The following is a 22,420-nucleotide window of genomic DNA, read 5'->3' as shown; positions in this document are numbered from 1 at the left end:
GCGTGCAAAAGGAATGGCAAAAAAATTGAGAAGGCTCAAACGACAGAAATATCCACAACTAAATTATATTGGGCAGGACAATCGAATGGTTTTCGCAAAAAACCATATGACATGGTCGAGTAAGTGGATATATTTATGCTGTTTTTTTTCAGATGAAAACATTAAATTTGGTTGGACCAGATGGTTATAACTACTATTTTCATGGTTTACGAAAAGAAGAGCTCTACTTGGACCGGCCAAGAGGGAGGTGAAATGGTCGGGGACGCAATCACTTATTCATTATAGTACCTTGGAATTAAAATTTTTATCAAAAAATATAAAAGCAGAAATACACAAAAATGTCCGCCTTTATCGAAATAAAGAATTTATTTGGCAATTAACCATCAGTTTTCCAGCAAGATAATGCACCAATAGTCAAAGAGACGAAATGTTACAGTGCCCGCCATATTCATGATGACTTATGAATTAAATATTATATGTGGCCCTCTAAGGGACATACATATAATACAGGAAGTAAAGAACGACAAACGCCCTAGAGTGGACTGGAGCAACTTCTGTAGGGAAATTGTCGTCCACAGTTCATTCCAGACGCAGCTGGGATTTCGTGGCCTGACATCATCGTCGTCGAGATAGACGAATCAGAAAGAGATTCTCTATTATATTGTTGAAGGACATTGGGTCTTCGGTGACATAGAAAGTGCTTCATCGTTCCCGTGGAAGACCGTTGTATAGAAACGTTACTGACGCTTATTAAGCAACATATCTGGCCTGGATCTGTGACTATTTCCGATTTTTGGAAGGTCAGTTTGTTTAAAACTTTTTTATTTATTCGCGCGAATTTTGATCTTAACTTAAAAATATAAGAACATACATGGGTCAATATTGCGAAATTGCTGGATTATGTGGCCAGACGCATTTAATATCGATGTTGAATGTCCTTTAATCATTGATTTACATCCTCCTCGGGTTTGTAGATTTTCATTTTGTTCGGATACCCAAAAATATGCAGTCGTGTATGGAATTCCCCAATTCCAGCCAATTGTTACCCTTGTTAAATATTTTTGCTTGAACATCCTCCAAACTATCTATTTGTTCCCTGCATAAAGGACACGTATCAGACGTTAACTGCTGGACGCAGTTGGAATGGAAAATATGCCCACATTCTAATATCCTCTTTCTGTCTTGGGATTTGTGGGTGGAATATTTTTTGCGTTGAACATACTCCAAACTCTCTGTTGTTTCTCTGCACAAAGGACACGTATCAGAAGTTAACTGCTATTTCGCTGCTCCTTCTTCCTCAATTGGCTCTAAAGCTTCGTCATCATCGCCATCCCCAATCATATTATCAAGTATAGACTTAATATATGTATCTGCTGGCTTCTTCACTCAAACGCATATATTGTCTTTCAGTTAAAGATTCTACTTCGCGGTTCATTTTTCACTGTTCACTGTTCAACTTATACTGACGAAATCATTGAAATATATTCTTTTTATACTTTTCTTTTTTGAACATTTGCTACCTAAAAACACAAATAAAAAAACTTCACTTGGGTACCCTGGTTATGGACTCCCGTTCGTCCAGGTGGCTATGGATCGTATGGTTAATAAGTCCCGGTCCCGATTTCACTGAAATTGCTCTAGTGTGGACCGGGACTCAGTTGATATACATTACAGTCGTTAATATAGAAAACATATTTTTAGAGATTGTTGGTTTCATCAATGTATATGACTTGTTTTCCAGCTCGAATGTAATCGTTCAAAGCTCTTACATATGTTGCACTCTTCTCTTTGTTTTGGGTGTTATTCATATGTTGAGGTTCATAATGGCACGATTTAACCGAGTACATTTGGCCGTGCAGCATATTAGATATGGTGGATAAGGCCATATTTTTGAAAATTCATCATGTATACGTTCCTTTATATATTTCAGGTTTATCGTAGGGTTGGTTATCTTCAGCCGAACTAAATTTCAAAATACTTTTTCAAAAAAAAAAGCAAATGTTTTTTAAAGTGACGGATTGTCAATTACTACTACGATGTTCAACCTAGGATATAAATGCGAAAACGAAGTGTGTCCGTCCCACAGAAATACGAAATTTTTCTTATTTCAAAAATGCACCCCCTTTTTTGAATTGGGCCACACACCTTTGAAAAAGGAAAATTCATTCAATTTGTTTTTTCGACTTTCTCTTGTGAAGAAAAATGGTCCCAAAATAACGAAACGAATGCACCAAAAGTTTTGTTGTTCTTTTCCATAGAACTTATTTTTGAGCATAATATTAAAATTTATTTAATTAAAGAACACCACTCAGAAGTCGTTCTATCCGTTTAATCGAGCGATCATCGAAGAAACAATACCACCAATGAAATCCGAAAATTCCAAAAGAATGGCAATGTTCAAAACCTCACGCTACAGATAGAACGATGTACCTCCTCATCGCGGGTGTGTGATTTTTCATTTTGCAATGAAAGTAATTGAAGACTGACTACAGAAATGATCCTGTGAAGTATAGTCTTAATTTTTCACCGGCAAAAGTGAAGACTATTAGTTTGGACTAATATAAAGTGAATGAGAATTAAATGACAGACAAAAGAATCTTGGGCACGGTATAAACGCAACGAAAGTAACAAAATCGTCTATACAAATGAAATCCAAAGAAAAGACGTATTCCGATGTAGATTATTATTATTGTTGTTTTTGTGTGTGCCGAAGTGGTGGCTATTAGTCAGCTGCCTACCTAAAGTGTTGTTGTTGTTGTTTTGAATGTGAAATAGTAGGTATGTACATACATATGTACAAATTTGTTTGGATTTTGTTCATTCATTTTGATAAGACTATTCAGATATGTGTGTATGTACATACGTAATGTCGTTGTTAGGTTGATTCGGATCAAGAAATGTTTAACGAATAGAATACTGTATACCAATGAAAAGCGATCATACAACATTAATTTTTTCCTATTTAATAGTTGGGTCAATATACATTAATAAACAATGGGACTTGCATATTTAAGAATTTTCTAACGCCCGGGAATGACACTTGTCCCACAAAAATTATATTTAAATATTAAATTTTATATGAATCTTTTGTGCGACCGTGGTGCAATGGTATGCACACCCGCCTTGCACGCTGAAGGTCGTGGGTTCAATTCCACGGTCAGTCAACATCAACCACTGTTCAACATTGTTGACATCCCAACTGTTAATTCATTAACAGAAATGTGTCAATATGTTTTATATTTGAAGTTTTTGCAAAAGGAATGACAAACAAAATGTAAGAAGGCTCAAACGACAGAAATATCTACAACTAAGGGGTAGTTTACACTATATGTAAATGTCATATGACATGAAATTTTCCATCGTTATATATTCGCTAATATGTGAAATATTGGAGATTTTCCTTGCGCCATTTTCTCTGTGCATTCATACCAACAAAAATTTAAAAAAACTACGTCTCCACATTGCCTCCGTGGGTAAATATGGAATGTTTTTATTTCGTGTCATATGACATTGATAGATAGTGTAAACTACCTCTAAATGATATTGGGCAGGACAATCGACTGGTTTTCGCAAAAACCATATGACATGGTCGAGTAAGTGGATATGTATTTTGTTTTTTTTTTTCAGATGAAAACATTAAATTTGGTTGGACCAGATGGTTATAACTACTATTTTCATGCTTTACGAAAAGAAGAGCTCTACTTGGACCGGTCAAGAGGGAGATGAAATGGTCTGGGACGCAATCACTTATTAATTATAGTACCTTGGAATTAAAATTTTTATCAAAAAACATAAAAGCAGAAGTACACAAAATGTACTGGAATACGCTTTTATCGAAATAATTTATTTGGCAATTAACCATGAGTTTTCCAGCAAGATAATGCGCCAATAGTCACAGAGGCGAAATGTTAAAGTGGCCGTCATATTCATGATGACGTATGAATTAAATATTACACGTGGCCCTCGTAAGTACATACATTTACGTTACAGGAAGTAAAAACGACAAGCGCACTGGAGTGGACTGGAGCAACTTCTGTAGGGAAGTTGTCGTCCACAGTTCATTCCAGACACAGCTGGGATTTCGTGGCCTGACATCAACGTCGCCGAGATAGACGAATCAGAGATTCTCTATATGTTGTTGAAGGACAGTGGTTCTTCGGTGACATAGAAGTGCTTCATCGTTCCCGTGGAAGACTGTTCTATAGAAACGTTATTGACACTTATTAAGCAACATATTCGGCCTGGATCTGTGACAATTTCCGATTTTGGAAAGTCAGTTTGTTTGAATTTATTTCATTTATTCGCTCGAATTTTAATCTTGACAACTTAAAAATATACGAACATACATGGGTCAATATTGCGAAATTGCTGTATTATGTGACCAGACGCATTTAATGTCGACGATGAATGTCCTTTAAAGAAAATCAAAAAATATTCTACATATTTTTATGAAAACACTTGGTCGCTAGATGCAAGTCGTCATTACTGTGCCATAGCACCGTTCGTTTTACAATTCTCCGATTTCGTAGAATTATTAAACATACCATCAAATACAACATGGAACCATAAAAAAGTTGAAATCAGGATCAGAGTCTACCGGGCCCGACCATATAATACCCTATCTGCACCACTGTGAATATGGAAAAATGGATTATCATGAAAGAATTATCTCAAAAAAGATGTTTTCAATATTAACGACTGTAATGTATACCAACTTAGTCCCGGTCCAGACTAGAGCGATTTCATTGAAATAATTTCATAAGACCAGAGTACTGAAGAAGAACAGCTGGCGGATTTACTAGTTACTGACATTTTGGAAATAGAGGATTCCTGTACATTGGCTCCGTCATGCCCAAATTTCAATACAATAAATCAACCTGAAGAGGAAATTTTGATCGTTGAACAAGAAATTCCTTCAGCGTCCACTAGGAGAATTGAAATTGAACAAGTTCCTTCAATTTCCACAAGAAAAGCAAGGAGTTCAAGTTAAAGGAAGAGGAGTTAATGCTTTTGAAGGAAGACTTAAAAACCAAAGAAGCATTCCGAAAAGAGTTGCTTCATCGCAGAAATATATAAATTGAAAGGAAGCGACTTGAGTTGGAAGAAATAAGAAATTCATTTTAAATATTCATGTAGTTCATAATTTTGTTTTTAAATCAGTTTTAGTTTTGAATTATTTTTATTTTTAATAATAAGTTAATTTCATAATAATAAAATGAATTAAATAACTAATGATTGCATTGTTGTAGATCTAATATCTAAAGCACTGAAATCATCGTTTACTTCAACATAAGAAGATTCTGGCATGTCAGACAATACAGTAACTTCTGGGGCTTCAACAATAAAGTTAATACAAATGTTGTGCAAGGCCGCACACACTTCAGTAATTTTTCCTGACATTTCAGGGTTTTAATGTAATTGTCTTGCCCCTAGAATACATCGGAATCTTTTTTAATACCCCGATTGTTCTCTAAACTACGTTTCTTGTTTTTGAATGGATGGTGTTGAAACGGCACCCAGGGTGGTGTTATTAAAAACTTTTCCAGTGGGTAGCCAGCATCTCCTGAAACTATAAATAGATAAATATTCAAGATTAATTTACTTAATTAATTGTTTACCTAATAAACATGAATTTTTCTCTCCATTTTCGTAATTTCTCCTCAGATGTTCCATACCAAAGAGTCGTGAACCGATCCCTTCAGAAATGTATCTTATCCTTAATTTGTGATGGCAAACCTGCAGGACAATTTTTTATGATACATAAGATATATATATGTGCACTATTTTTTATAATTTAAAGTATACCACTGTTGAATTAAGGCCGTAGAAACCCTTCTGGTTCAAGTTTTTGAATCTTTCTTCCTAACTTGGTGTAATAATTTTAATATGGGTACCGTCTATACAGCCTATTACACCAGGAAGTCCTGTTTTATTGTAGAAATATTCTTTAATTTCGTATTTTTCATCTTCATTTGTGGGGAAGGATATCCATTTTTGGCACAGCCTTTTATGCATTGCTTCGATGCACTCGTGGAAAACTTTACTAACTGACGACTGTGGGAGGCTGACACGGAAATCATTACCAGCACCCTTTTGGTAACTTCCTTCAGCAAGTAAACGCATCGTTGCTGCTAGTTTTATTTCATTTGGCACACTCGGTGACTTTTTCCGACCGTGTAGCTCTGGCAAAATTTCCTCCAAAACATAATTGAAAGCTTCCATGTTAAGCCTAAAGTAGGTAACAAATCTAAAAAAAAAATTATAATTTGGAACACAAGTAATTTCATTTTGTCATTGAAAATATATTTGACTGTTGTCTCAATAGTTTCCGCTTTATTTTTCTTAATTCTTCTTCATCTTCGGAAGAAAATAAAGCCACAATTAACATTTTTCTCAATTGTAATAAAAAAGAAATGCATATAATTTAACTGACGCTGATCACTTGTTATTTTTCTTTTGTTTATTTCTTGTATAGGGTAGCATTAAATTGGGAAACAAATATTTTGTAAGCTCCCTGCAGTTTTCAATCTGTTACAAAAATTGTCGTTGTCGTTTATTTTTCATGATACCAAAAAAATCAACTTCGACGACTACGAAATCCGTCGTACGACGACAACGCCGACCGTAATAAGGCTGATTAATTTTCGGGGGCTAATAACTCTCTGATTTCGATTACTAACGAATTTAAACAATAATTGGTTTGCTGTTGTATATGATAGGAACTGAAGAAAAATTTATGGTCTGTTCCTTTACTTAAAATTGGTAAAAGTTGAAAAGTTGTGAACTGCTATCATAACAGTTGTGTGCTTACATCAAGTAAAGAAACACTTTTCGAGTAAAATGTGGTAAAACTGGAAGATTCTTGCACGTAAAGGAACAGAGCTTTAGACTTCCAAATGTTATGCAATTTGATTTTTACAAAATACTTTTATTAAATTCTGATATTACACAGTGAATACAAATTATAACACAAAATAATAATATTGAAATTAATGCATGTAAGTAAGCATTGTATTTATGCTTTCAAACCAATCTCTCCGGGATTGAATATCTTCACATTGCGATCGTTGACCTTGTACAAAACTTCCTTTGTCGTGTAGTTCGATTCAAAACAATTGTCCTCTTCATCCTGTGAACGTTTAATCAACAGCTTGCCATCCACTTCACGAAACACGCCACTCTTCAATTTAATCACTTGAATGTGTACCGAACCCAATTTCGAAACATTATTATCATCCAAGGTATAAAGATCCGAGTTACTCATTTTGGTGATAATTGACAAGTTGGGAAATTCTCGAGTCAAGGCAACCAATCCATGGCATAACTGCTGAATATCTTCCTTGGAGGCACCCAAATTGTAGAGAATCGATAGATTATCAATAATAACGGTGTTGTGAATACGAGCGGTAAAGGTGGTACCGGTGGTCAATTGCTCCCTAATATCGTTGAGCAACAAATCGCTTAGTTTATGTTCACGTGACAACCATTTGCAGCTAAGAAAATCCTTAGCCATATCATTGGAGGGATCAATTATGCCGAGAGTTTTTCCCAAGAAAATGTTACAATTATAACCCAAACGCATGCCAGCATTGAAATAATGCTGATAGTTGTGTTGCAGACACACCAACAAAGTGCCGGCATTGGAAATCCTTAAACGTTGTCCCAGAATTGAACTAATCAGAAAACTGCCATCAACATTTGATTCCTCACTGATGTGTATGAAGGACGGTAATTTCTGTTCATTTAAACCGCAAGCAAATAGAACGGAAGCAGCCATGTTTGTGGGTGTAAGGTTGAACGGAAATTAAAATCTGTAAATAGATTAAAAAGGAAAATAAATTAATTTTATATTGATTCTTAAAATAAAAAAATAAGAAAAATAATTCATGTTGGCCCATGAGGGGATCGAACCCGCGACCTTCGCGTTATTAGCACGACGCTCTAACCAACTGAGCTAATGGGCCGATGCTGCATCGCAATCATAAACATAGTTTTGTACTCTTGTCGGTGTTGGCACACACATTCTGCATGGATAAGTCTGTCATAGCAAAATACAGGGTGATTCATAACACAGACAGTTTCAAACAGTCTTTACAAAAAGCTTTTTTTAAAAGTTCTTATAAAAGCTTACTATGAATCTCAATACAGTTGACTCCGCTTTATTGTAAAATAAAAAAAATGAAACAAAACTAATTACACAAGATAAGAGAAAATATTAAGGGGTTATCCCTAGTTGTGCAGATCAAAAAAACTTATTTTTCATGGAAATTTTTTGGAAATTTTGTTGTTGAAAAATATTGCATAATCTTGTGGTAAATGGCTACCTGCGAAACCCATTTTTTGTAAAAGCGTTTTGCGGTGCCGACGATAGCTCGTATACTTTTGTGGGCGTTTTAAGAACCTAATAATCTTAACTATAAGCGAAACATAAATTAATTTTGTTTTAAATTGGGAACTGTCAGAGTCAAAATTTCTATTTTAAAGAAAAAAAACTTTATTGCCAACAATAATCGGGCACTTAAAAAAATTATCTGATAGATTATTAAATTTTTGACCAGCTATTGATTTTTAAAATGATATCGTGTTAATGCACCAAAATTATTGTCCCGAGGAATTGATACGATATCGCTATGTGTGTCCATCTATCCATCTAAACCACTACCGACCAAGAAGAGGGTACACAAAATGCTGAATATTGGCATCTTTTGACAGTGTGTTAGTAAGGTTGTATGCACGCATGCTGCAAAACAAAAACAAATCAAAACATTTGCTCTCTTTTGTGTGCTCTTTCGTTGCTTTCGGGTCGTTTGTGTGTGAATTACCGAAAAACTTCGTAACTTCAACAATACCAAAGAACGGCATTGATCTAAACCTTATAAACGTTACAGGTCCAAATTTTGAAACTTTTGGGAAAACACATATCAGACGCCAGCAAACATGTTGCTAAAAAAAAGTTATTTTGTGATTCTGGAACAGGTCGAATATAACACATTTAAAATAAAAAATATTTTGGCCCATGAGGGGATCGAACCCGCGACCTTCGCGTTATTAGCACGACGCTCTAACCAACTGAGCTAATGGGCCGTTGTAGCCCTGCGTCTAAGTTTAATACATCATACAAATATAATTATTGTAATCATAAATACAGAATGAAGTTATTTTTCCTTTTGTGTATTTTCTTAAATTTAATTTAAAATATTCTATCTTTATTACATATAAATAACTAGGAAAAAATACAAAAAAGGAACTTGGCCCATGAGGGGATCGAACCCGCGACCTTCGCGTTATTAGCACGACGCTCTAACCAACTGAGCTAATGGGCCATGGTGCTCGCCGTGCCAAAATGTCTACGAGAATTACTGTACTTGCAAATAAAATAATTTAATATTTAGTTTTGTGTTAAATAACTTAAAATTGTTTATTTCATTATGATACATTCAATTAAAATTATTGGAATTTCAAATAAAAACAAATGAAAATAGTAAAATATTTTCTATACTTTACGATTTTTTCTTCAAGAATTATTTCAAAAAAATCATAAACCCTCTTTACTAACGATATTTCAACTCATTATCACATTTTAATCTCCAGAATTTTTAATATAAAAAAATTAAAATAAATATAAAATAATATGTTTTAACGTTTTATTTTCAAACAGCGGATTTTTATCTTCAGACTCGTTTTACTGTTAGTTGCAGTTGCTCTTTTCAACAGTTATATATTTTTTTCAATGCAGTGGACCTTAAAAAGATATCTTGATACGATAATCAACGAGTAAACTTGTCTTTTTATATATGTATATTTTAAGGATTTAATGAAATGATGGAAATTTCCATCTATATGCAAAGAAGGGTTAAAAGTCAAAAACAGACCAGGGGCTGGATTCTTGTTCTATGAAAATTTGAAATGAAAAATATTTCCTTTACAATTTTTTTCATTTGACAGTTTTCTCCTTTATAAAAGTTTTCATTTCAGATTTTCATAGAAACAGAATTGAGCCCCAAGAATATAATATTTTTAATTTTTTTACAAATTTATAAAGGAAAAAATTGTGAAATTTTCAAATGTAATAGACTCCTGCAGGTTTTGGAAAATAGCAAATGTTGGTTTGTAATTTGCTTTTTCCGAAATTTGGATTTTTTTTCGAATTTAATTTCAAATTTGAGCAATTCCATTTTCAATTTTAATTTGTAATTTTTTTTATTTGAAATTCCAATACAGAAAACAACAATACTAAATTAACTATTTCGAATTTAAATTGGTATACTCAAAATAAATAAATAAATACATGATTTAAAAATTAATCAATCTCAATTTGACAATATAGAAAAGCGTTTTAACCGAACTAACTGTAATTGGGAACATTTGAGGTTCTTAGGGGTCACAGCACTTCTTCAGCAAATATTGTCAACATACAAAGGTCCATATTTTAGTATGGCCTCCATATAACGGTACCACCCATTTTCGGTATTTTTAGGGAGGGACCTAGCTGTAATGTTACATTTGATGTTCTCAGTGGTCACGAATGTTCTCCACCAAAAATGTTCAACATAGGTCCATGTTTTGGTACAGCCCCCATAAAATACCTCCCGATTTTCGGTATTTTTAGGGTTTACCTACAATTTTTAACGGAACTAGCTTTAAATTGACATTTGAGGTTTTCTGTGGTCACGGAACGTCTCCACCAAAAGTCATCAATCCATGCTTTGATATAGGCCCCATATAACGGTACCTCCCGATTTTAGGTATTTTGAGGTTTTAGCTACAATTTTTAACCGAACTAGCTGTAATTTAACATTTGATGTTCTCACAAAACTTCTCCACCAAAAATCGTCAACATAGGTCCATGTTTTCATATAGCCCACATATAACGGTACCTCCCTATTTTCGGTATTTTAAGGGTCTTAGCAACATTGTTTGACGGAATTAGACGTAATTTGACATTTGAGATTCCCTGCAGTTACAAAACTTTTCCTCCAAAAATTGTTCAGATAGGTCCACACTTTGATATAGCCTCCACATAAAAGTACCACCTGATTGAATAATGTTTGCACCTAAAAATTGTAGTTAAGGATGTTAAAAAGTATAAAAAGTTCGGGCCAGTCGAACTTAACGAATTTTTACCTGTTTTATTTTAATTGTAATGGCGAATATATCACAGGGGTAGTGAGACATCCACAATGTGGAAATGGTATTATAAGTTTGTTTTTCTGAAAATTCATGTAACGCCGCATGTGGTATACCAAAATTCATATCTGTAGTGGGATCCTCTAACTCATTTTTTGAGTTACCGACAAAAATCGGTAAAATTAAAACGCAAAATTATGAATGAAAAATTCAAATAAAAGTTAACAACACTGTTGATATCGGTAAAATTTACGACTACTTTTTATTCGTCGTTAACTTTTTAAGTTTTTGCCTTCTCAGGGGCGCACAATGGTTCAAGAATCGATTTTCCTGGCCAAAAATCAACATTTTGTTTTATCACAGATATTTAATTTCTATATGGGAATCGATAGTAAACATATTGAAACTAAGGAAACCAAAAAATTAGGTCAAAATATTGGAAGGTGTGGGCGTGATGTGTCCCTAAAGACGAGCATTTTCCGCATTTTTGAGAAATACGTAAGTTTTGCAAATTTCTCGAGAAAGACGTAGCTATTTCTCGGAAACTATAACAGTTATTGCGTTCATTGTTTTTTTGTAAGATAAGTAGGATCGTGGCCGTTAAAAATAGTTTTAGTAAATTACCGTAGCGTTTACACAACATGAGCTATTTTATTTTTCCTTAGGTACTAAATTTTATGAAATTCCAAATTTAGTGGACTAGAACTTTTGTGGAACAACATGGAACAAAGTTCTGTTTTCACAGAAAGATGCCCAAGGGTCTCCTCTTTCAGCGCATATATACTTTTGTACCCGTCCCGTTCAGTCCGTTTAACACTTTTTTCAATTTATTGAAATTACATGGGTGAAAATGTGTGTTTTTCTATACTGTTTCCATATGAATTACAGCTTTTTGACACAAATTAACATGTTTTTGAGTATATGAGTTTTTATATGAGTTATATAAGTTTTATGAAAACCCAAGGAATATTTTTTTAATTTTTGAAAAAAAATTAAATTTTTTGTAAAAATTTTTTATAAAGAAAATTTTCAAAATTTTTTTGTTCGATTTTTTTTTTTTTTTTTAATTTTTGGTAATTTTATTGTTTATTTGTTGGTGTCTGACCATCTTTAATACATAGGAAGATATAACAACCACAAAAACACTCATATTTTCATGGAAAATAGTTGGAAAACTCAAAAGTTTAACTTTGACCTTGAATTTCTCTGCATCTATCAGACCGAATTTTACCGCTTATAATTTGTCTGATAGCTGATTGTGTTATCTATCTAACAAAAAAAAAGAATTATGAAAATATCTCTATCCGTTCAAAAGTTACAGAATTTTGACCAGGAAAAAACGATTCTGAACCACTGTGGGGCGAAGGCCATTATTTGTGAGATTTTAATTAATTTAATTAATCGAGCTTTTATAACCTAAGAAGATTACATTCAAAAATTGATATCTAGCGAAGTCCTACACACACGCCATTTGAAGCCCCTATTCATACATCCAAGATTTCAAATTTGCATTTGACAATTTTAAATTGAAGCTTTTTATTTCCAAAGACTACTCATTTGTCCCCCTTCTATTCCAGAAATAAGCATTTTAATTTTACCGATTTGTGTCAGTAACTCAAAAAATGAGTTAGAGAATCAGGACGAGATAAAGCGATTTTGAGATGTGTGCCCGTCCGTTCTTCCGTCCATTAAAAATTGTAATCAAACACCAGGTCGCAATTATGGACCAATCGCTATGAGATTTTTTATAGAGGCCGGGTTCCGACCAGAATAGGCACCTATTGTTATCGGTGGTGACCATGAAATATTTAGGGGTATAAACCCATAGAACGGTACCCCCTGATTTCTGGTATTTCGAGGGTCTTGGCCACATAATTCGGTGGAATCGGCTAAAATTACTCCCTACTGATAAAACTTCTTCAAACATTTTCGGAATAGGTCCAGGTTTTAATAGGTTCCCTTTATAACGGTACTAGCCGATTTTCGGATTTTTGAAATTCTCAACTTTGATCTTTACAAAAAAAACTGAAATGTATCCCCTGTACATTTGAAAAATGACAAAAACACCCTGAAAGATATCCTTAGTATTTTGGGAATAGATTCAAAACCAAACCTTATGTGACTCTCAATTATAATACTAAATAGAAACTCTACAAAATACAATCAGAAAACATACATATTAAATAATGCAACCAACAACTTGACATACACAAAACGGTATAAAAATTATGTTAATATCTTGTTTTTTTTTTGTTCAATATTCATTCATACTAATATTTTATTTTCACATGACTTTTGCACTGCTCTTACATAAAAAATCAACTAATTATATTTTCTCCTCTTAGGTGTTATTCTTGAAGTGCGCCGTTAGAATTAATAACACTTTTATTTTAGAGAAGTTTAACCCCTTAGGAGTACATTGAATATATTTCGTACCAAAAATTAGACTTTCTTTTTTTGTTTTTGGCCAATGGTAGCAACCACTGTGCGACGCAAAATTTAAGGCAAAGTTTGGATTTACGACAAAGAAGCTTATAATTTAATAAATGATCAGATAATATTTACCGGGTGAAATTGTCCATTTTGGGAAAATGTCCAAATTAAATTTTTGGTCTAAATTCTGGGGGCATACGAACACGTAAGTTGATCAACTCTACATCATTAAATACTAGTGAAAAACGGAAACCTCTTCAATGACCAATCGATCATCTCATGTCATTGAGTTAAAAGAGGAATCCTCCTCTTGACTTTTGCATATTTTGAATTAATTTTATCCGCCGAAAGTAAATTGCCATAGTCGGTACCGTCTGACCCTTTTCTAACTTGTTTCTTTTGGTTTTTGTCTGTCATAAGCTGAGGCTATAGTTATACTTCTATCAACAAAACCAATTTATACTTTTTGACCTGTTTTTAAGAAAAGCTTCAGTTAGTTAGCACATTTACGCATTTAAAGCACGATTCAAATATGTTTGTAATTTGCTAATTTAAAATCAAATAAACAAACCTATTTATATTGTATAGAAAATTAGCAGGTTAGTAACAGTGTATAAAATATTGATAAATGCATTTTATACAGCGTCAAAAGTATTCTATTAAATAATGTAGCAACGGATTAAATTAATTGGTGCTCCAAAAATAGTTGCACTGAATATGATATATTCAGAGCATTTATATTAATTGATGAAAAGGAAATCCTTGAATCATGTCATATCATAATAAATTGTAAAAAATTACATGGGATATAATATGTACATTAGGGCTATAACCAAAAAAATACCACCACATAGCCGTGTAGAGCATGAAAAACTATTATGAAATACGGTGTCAATTTTTCTCTACCGCGAAAAAAGTTTCCGCACCAAATGCATTGAAGTTCAGTAATGCATTTTTTAATTTTAGCTGTTATGACAACAAATTTACTTTTAATTAAAATTTTTATTTTTTTGTAATCTAATTTAAAATCATTATCAAAGCGTTCTGGACCAATTTGTTCTCAAATCGCGCCATTTCGCACCATATTAGGATTTTTTGACAATATTGCAATATTAGGTTTTTCTTTATAAACTCGTGAATTTTATGTTTATATTTGTTTAACCTATTGGACAAGAGAATATGGAGTCATTTGCAACGTATTTGCGAAAGTTACAGGCTGTTTTTGTTGACTTTGCTTGTGAAAATCGTATTTGTTTTCTACAAAAATACAACACCAGTACCATGTGGGGAAGTTTGTCCTAATAATGAAAACGCGTTTCTAAGATCGATTTGGTGAAAAATGCCTCAGCGCCAACTTTGATTACTAAAATCCTTTTGATGCTTTTTCTACTGATAATTTTAAATTTGCTTTGTTTGAATAAATATTTATAGAAAAAAATACAATTCTCACAGGCAAAGTCAACAAAACAGCCTGTAACTTTCGCGAATTCGTTGCAAATGACCCCATATTCTCTTGTCCTATAGGTTAAAAAAATATAAACATAAAATACACGAGTTTGTAAAGAAAAACCAAAAATTGCAATAGTGTCAAAAAATCCTAATATGGTCCGAAATGGCGCGATTTTAGAACAAATTGGTCCAGAACGCTTTGATAATGATTTTAAATTAGATTACAAAAAAATAATAATTTTAATGAAAAGCAAATATGTTGTTGTGACAGATAAAATTAAAAAATGCATTACATAACTTCAATGCATTTGGTGCGGAAACTTTTTTCGCGGTAGAGAAAAATTTACACCGTATTTCATAATAGTTTTTCATGCTCTACACGGCTATGTGGTGGTATTTTTGATATTTGCAAAAAAGTGCAAAAAGTTATATCCCTAATGTACATACTCGTACATGCATGTTAAACAAAAGAGTTGAACTCATATTTTTCGCATTAATTAAAATGAAAATCTACAACATTTAAACATGTAAATCATTTGTTGATATCGACCATAAACGAAATAATAATTCGTAACTATGTACATAACCGAAGCTTATTGGCTATTTGGAAAACATTTTCATTATATATACTCGATAATATATTGCTAATTGCAAAATACATATTTCATTGTATTTGCAGCCGCAAAGGTCGAATTTGTAATGAAAACTATGAACATTAAAAATACACAAATCTACATTTAATTTGAAACATCTAGTATTGCTAATTACTTATTTATGCATAACAGTGTTTGATAGTCTAAATAGTAATTTTAATATGAATATTATTTTATAAAGGAAAAATGGTACAAATTGCAACAACAAATCTAGTTTTTTGCCAAAAATTTTCAATCGAATCGTCGGCTTTCCTTTTTCAGATCCATTATTGATCATAACGAGAAATTAATTAAAAAATTAATATTAAAAATGATCTTCGCCTGAAAAGGCAAAATTTTCAAAGCACAACTAAATGGGAAAATCCCCACTGTTGTTGTAAAAAAAAAACAAAACAAAAAAAACAAAGTGCATTTGAAAGAAGAACAGTTCGAGGACAGCGAAGCTGCTCCCCATCCGATATGTCTGTAGAGCCTTTACCGATGGCGAAACATGCATGTCACATAGTGGTGGGTGTGTGGGTTCGAATCGTCGCACTGTGGTCCCAGCCTGCTAAAAAAATGCAATAATCGATGTCTAAAAATTATGATTGTAACTATTCAAATCTATAGTAGACACATCCAATTTTAATATTCCGGCTTTCTTTTTACAACTCCTAACGGTACTTGCTAAAGCAGAGCCACAGAAGTGAGCATTTCCATTTGAAGAAATTGAGACATTGAAATTTCCATTAACGTAGTGACAAGTTAAAAGTGATATCACAAAAAGATAATGTGTAAAATGAAATGCATTTTTGTGAGTGTTTCTTATTTAATATTGTGAAAAGAAATAGACTTTTAGTACCTTGGATCCTCGCGGATCCTCACGTTATTTTTATTTAAATGTTCGTGGAAGTGTCCAGAATTAGAAAAAAATGATCTCGTCTGCCGAAAGTTGCCGAGCGGTATTCAGTTTTCATTATACTGAGTACTCGAATTGAGTTTTGTGAATGTTTAGTATAGGGGTTTTGGGTGTTTTGAGACAATCGGTGTTGCTGTTTTGCTTTTTCTTTTGATCTTATTTTATAAAAAAATATGTTTTAGGATTACAGTAAGAATGAATGTTTTGAAATGTGTATGTTTTTGAAATATGTTGGTCAAAAACTTTGTCAATGCCAGCATGGGACGGACGGTATTCGAAGATATTATAGCAAATCTTCCCTGTAGGAAATGTCAATAGTGAATCTATACTGACTTACTACTGACATTGTCAACAGTACTACTGACAAACTGTAGACAACTAATGTAATTTCCTATAGACATTTTGTATGAACGTGTCATTCAAAAGTCAGTACTGACAATGGAACTAGTATGTCAATAGTAAGTCAGTAGTTCCTGAGGAACCATGTGTTGACATTGGAGGTAGTGAGTCAGTATAGACATTGGAGGTAGTAAGTCAGTAGAGACATTGGAAGTAGTGAGTCAATAGAGACATTGGAGGTAGTGAGTCAATAGTACATAAAGGGTCATATGGAGACATTGGTACCAAATTGTTCACTATTAAGTTTGTTGGCCTATTTTGGAGCTTTTTATAGGTCAAAAAGCTACCCTGTAGGAAGCATGGGGACATGTATCGACATGTCACCACTTTGTCCACTATTATGGTGACAAAATCAACACTTTGTCAACAGGTTGTCAACAATTGATACTTTTACCTTAATAAGAAGAAGCATTGTTTATAGTGAAAACTGATAGCCCAACGAAGCATCTTATTTTTTCTTCATTTTCTTAATTGTTTGGCATAAAATAATGTGTTTTTGTGAAAAATTAATAAAATATATAATTTTAATAACAACAAGTATCAGCAAAGGAAATTAGGAAAGAAAAATAACAGACAAGTGAAAAAATAGACAATTCTATATCAAAATGCAGGTTCTGAGGCGGTTGACAACATTTGTGGTGAAACTTCGACTATTAGACATTTTATGGAATCTTTAGAGAAGATGACGAATATTGTCCCGTCTCGCTGGAAATGATGAACGCAACTTACATCTGATATTTGGACACGGCATAATAATGAGTTAGAATGTTGAAGGGTTATTTGGCAAAAATTGATTGCGAGATTTTTGCAATGTTTATACGGCTGTAATGTAAGAAAATTTAAGGATTGTTTGTTTATTTATGCTTATTTATACATGTTTATTCTTTTGAATTCTTAGATGTTATATCAATATTCTGCGAATCGCCTAATAAAAAGCGAAGTGCAGCAGTAGAAGAAATATTTTAAGCAGATAAATCACACCAATTCTTATGGCCAAGAATCACCAATTCTTAGGCGATGATATTTCTGACAATGAAAACGATTTTTTATTATTGCTTAGTCAGCCTTGAAAACATTGGCTTTATTTACTAATTTTGTGCTTATGTTGAATCTTGGGCTTAGCCCTTTATAAAGATAAAAAGATTGTAATACGCAATTTGTACTTTTTAGTAGTTTCATAATTCTTTAATAAAATATACTACTTAAACAAAAGTATAAGTTCATCGTCTTATTAAACACACTATATAGCTTTTTGACCTATAAAAAGCTCCAAAATAGGCCAACAAACTTAATAGTGAACAATTTGGTACCAATGTCTCCATATGACCCTTTATGTACTATTGACTCACTACCTCCAATGTCTCTATTGACTCACTACTTCCAATGTCTCTACTGACTTACTACCTCCAATGTCTATACTGACTCACTACCTCCAATGTCAACACATGGTTCCTCAGGAACTACTGACTTACTATTGACATACTAGTTCCATTGTCAGTACTGACTTTCGAATGACACGTTCATACAAAATGTCTATAGGAAATTACATTAGTTGTCTACAGTTTGTCAGTAGTACTGTTGACAATGTCAGTAGTAAGTCAGTATAGATTCACTATTGACATTTCCTACAGGGTATATAGTGTGTTTAATAAGACGATGAACTTATACTTTTGTTTAAGTAGTATATTTTATTAAAGAATTATGAAACTACTAAAAAGTACAAATTGCGTATTACAATCTTTTTATCTTTATAAAGGGCTAAGCCCAAGATTCAACATAAGCACAAAATTAGTAAATAAAGCCAATGTTTTCAAGGCTGACTAAGCAATAATAAAAAATCGTTTTCATTGTCAGAAATATCATCGCCTAAGAATTGGTGGTTCTTGGCCATAAGAATTGGTGTGATTTATCTGCTTAAAATATTTCTTCTACTGCTGCACTTCGCTTTTTATTAGGCGATTCGCAGAATATTGATATAACATCTAAGAATTCAAAAGAATAAACATGTATAAATAAGCATAAATAAACAAACAATCCTTAAATTTTCTTACATTACAGCCGTATAAACATTGCAAAAATCTCGCAATCAATTTTTGCCAAATAACCCTTCAACATTCTAACTCATTATTATGCCGTGTCCAAATATCAGATGTAAGTTGCGTTCATCATTTCCAGCGAGACGGGACAATATTCGTCATCTTCTCTAAAGATTCCATAAAATGTCTAATAGTCGAAGTTTCACCACAAATGTTGTCAACCGCCTCAGAACCTGCATTTTGATATAGAATTGTCTATTTTTCACTTGTCTGTTATTTTCCTTTCCTAATTTCCTTTACTGATACTTGTTGTTATTAAAATTATATATTTTATTAATTTTTCACAAAAACACATTATTTTATGCCAAACAATCAAAAAAGTGAAGAAAAAATAAGATGCTTCGTTGGGCTATCAGTTTTCACTATAAACAATGCTTCTTCTTATTAAGGTAAAAGTATCAATTGTTGACAACCTGTTGACAAAGTGTTGATTTTGTCACCATAATATTGGACAAAGTGGTGACATGTCGATACATGTCCCCATGCTTCCTACAGGGTTTATAAACATCATGCAAATTGACTCGCTATAAAAGAAACCATTATTTTTGAAGTATACATGCCACTTCAAGAATTATCTGCCGTTGAAACTAAAAACGTGGAAGGACTGCCGTAGGTTTAAGACCCACACGGAAAACAAAACAACGTAGAATGGTTAAATTGACATGCAGGACCACCATATGGTCTTGTTTAAAGTTAATATATCCTGGTACATTTTTAGTCGATCTGGGAACTCTCTTAATCGAGATATCCCGTAGCTAGTATTTATTTTAATAAATGCCAACCCATCTTCGCGAACTAAACGTCTCATAAAACATCTTAATTTCCAGATATTCCCAGTTTGAGACCTATAGGACATTGTTTACATCTAATATAATCTGGTACGCCCTTGGTCCACATGTTACCCTCCAAGAATAATATTCTGTACTTTATATTAATTGATACTTGTTACCAGTTAATCCTAGTCAAGAATAAAATTCATAAAATGTCATTATTTTTACAAACGTATATGTAAAAAATTTGGCCAAATACTTAAATATGCCAAATATCGGGAGTTAGCATGATATAGAACTATACCAAAATGTGGATATATATTGATGCATTTTTGGAAGTATGTTTGATATAGATTATAAACTCGAAATGTCGAATTGCAGCAAATTCTGTTGGAAAATATGGTCAAAATCGTGAAATTATAAAAAAGGGAGGTACGTCTATATGGAGAATACACCAAAACATTGACCTCTACTGACCATTGACAAGATGTTTAATACCACCAAAGAACACAAAATGTCAAATTACAGCGAATTCGCTTTGAAAATACAGACAAAATCTTGAAATTAATAATAAAAAACTGGAAGTACCGTTATGAGGGTCTATACCTAAAAGTGGACCAATCCTGACGATTTTTGGGGAAAATTATCTTCTAGCCACTACTAGTTTTTGTCGCTCTCTCCCAAACACGCTAAACCACAGTGCGTCGGCATTCCTTTTTTAGATGCATTCATTATTGATCATAAACCTCGATTTCAACGAGAAATTAATTTAAAAATGTTCAACTTTTTTCTCTAAAACAAATAGTTTTCCTATATAAAAGTCGATTATTTTGAATTGCTTGCGTTTTATACCAAATGCGTGGAAATGGGTAGGACAAATGAAACTATATAGGCGTGGAATGTCAGATGACATATAATACTATTACAAAATGCAAAAAACCCCACAAAAATATGCGAAAGTACCCGAGTTACCGTTATTGGTGGCGTTTAAACGACCAGTGGCTTTAAGTGGGTTAACTATAGAGCGGAATTTGCAAATTTTTCGAAAATTCGAATTGAAAAACTATAATATTCTTAGGGTTATTACTACATATTTTCTTTTGTTATATCCCGGATTTTAAAACGCAAAAAATACGTTTGTAGCCTTTAAAATTATAAATTTTACATTAAAAAAAATGCCAAAAAGCTTTTAACATAAAGATAACCAGGCAAATCCAAACAATAGCAAAATAAATCTTATATAATTATACCCTCAGCCTTTAGGCTAAGGAGGGTATATACACTTTGATACGATGAAAATGTGCCTCATCGAAATAATGGTTTTAGACCCCAAGTATGTTTGGACGAAATGTGTTTCAGACAATTTGGAGTCGATCTAGCCATGTCCGTCCGTCTGTCTGTCTGTCTGTCCTGCTGGCTGGAGCGCACGATAACTCTCGAACGGATGAACCGATTCGGTTCAAATTTCGGCTTTCGTAATATTTTGTCCAAATTTAGTTTAAGTTCGGAGATGGGTTATATCGGTCCACTCCTTCCGGTACCTCCCCCACATAAGTTCGAAAATGTTCGGAAAAATTGTGCTAACGATAACTCTTAAAGTAAGTAACCGATCTGCTCCATACTTTACACATCGTGAACTTTCTACCAGACATAGATGAGGTTCCAATATGGTCACAATAGGCCCACTCCTTCGGGTACCTCCCACACAAAATTTCGGAAAAGTTCAGTTTAGGGCATCTTTCGAATCGCTTTGATTTTTGTTTCAGCAACTTGTATTCACTGCCCTCCATATGACGGTACAAGTTTCATCAGGGGCAAGTCCATACTTCCTGAGAAAATAGCATGAAAGTTGCAAAAAACCCCTATGACACCATGTGAGGTGGTTGGAGCGCAAGATAACTCTCGAACGGATCTGCCGATTCGGTCTAAAATATGGCCTTAGTAATATTTTGTCAAAACATAGTTTAAGTTTGAAGATAAGCCATATCGGTCCACTCCTTCAGGTACCTCTCCCACAAAAGTTCAAAAATGTTCGGAAAATTTGTTCGTACGTTAACTCTTGAAGTGGCCGAATTGGTCTATACTTTACACATCCTAATATATCTATAGATATATAGATATAATTCAGGTTCAAATATGGACTATATTTGTTGTCCCCTTCTGGTACCTCCCACACAAAATTGCGGATAAGTTGACTTTAAGACCTAATATCGAATCACTTTGATTTTTGTTGAAGCAACTTGCATTCGCTGCCTCAGTTACCATGGTAAAAGTTTTTTTAGGGGCAAGTCCATACTTCTTGTGCAAACAGCCCGAAGAGTGTAAAAACCCCCTATGGCACCATATGTTGTGGCTGGAGATTCACTTCCATAACGGTCAATGTCGATCCATTCCTTGTGGTATCTCCTCCGAAAAACTTTTGATCTTTAATCCTAATCAACATTTTTTTCGGTCCAAAAGCCCAACATTTTTAAAACCCCCTAAATACATACGTATTTTGGGAAAAACATTTTTCAATATACACAGGCTGAGGGTATATCTCTGTCGGCAAAGCCGACTGATACTTTTTTACTTGTTTTTGAAGAGATTTTGCTA

The 22,420-nt window shown here is 33.3% G+C and overlaps 1 protein-coding gene and 4 non-coding genes across 7 annotated transcripts in view; all 5 read right to left on the bottom strand.

Annotated features, from left to right (window-relative positions):
• Positions 1 to 2,303: 2,303 nt before the first annotated feature.
• On the bottom strand, positions 2,304 to 2,517 carry LOC141391606 (small nucleolar RNA U3). The gene has a single exon (XR_012409692.1). It is a non-coding gene; the product is annotated as a small nucleolar RNA U3 (small nucleolar RNA).
• Positions 2,518 to 6,907: 4,390 nt separating this feature from the next.
• The window catches only part of Elp6 (Elongator complex protein 6), a 71,128-nt gene continuing 55,615 nt past the window's right edge, over positions 6,908 to 22,420 (bottom strand). For all 3 annotated transcript variants that reach the window (XM_073962529.1, XM_073962532.1, XM_073962531.1), the window contains exon 2: positions 6,908 to 7,811. In XM_073962529.1, the coding sequence (XP_073818630.1) occupies positions 7,016 to 7,777 (762 nt within the window). In that variant the 5' untranslated portion in view covers positions 7,778 to 7,811 and the 3' untranslated portion in view covers positions 6,908 to 7,015. The remainder of the gene's footprint in view (positions 7,812 to 22,420) is intronic.
• On the bottom strand, positions 7,891 to 7,964 carry TRNAI-AAU (transfer RNA isoleucine (anticodon AAU)). Its single transcript has one exon. It is a non-coding gene; the product is annotated as a tRNA-Ile (tRNA).
• TRNAI-AAU (transfer RNA isoleucine (anticodon AAU)) lies at positions 9,011 to 9,084 on the bottom strand. The gene has a single exon. It is a non-coding gene; the product is annotated as a tRNA-Ile (tRNA).
• On the bottom strand, positions 9,250 to 9,323 carry TRNAI-AAU (transfer RNA isoleucine (anticodon AAU)). Its single transcript has one exon. It is a non-coding gene; the product is annotated as a tRNA-Ile (tRNA).

This window comes from Musca autumnalis, unplaced genomic scaffold (genome assembly GCF_047663935.1).
Source record: "Musca autumnalis isolate F117 unplaced genomic scaffold, ASM4766393v1 scaffold_1, whole genome shotgun sequence".
NCBI classification, from domain to species: domain Eukaryota; kingdom Metazoa; phylum Arthropoda; class Insecta; order Diptera; family Muscidae; genus Musca; species Musca autumnalis.
This window is presented reverse-complemented; position numbering and strand designations above follow the sequence as displayed.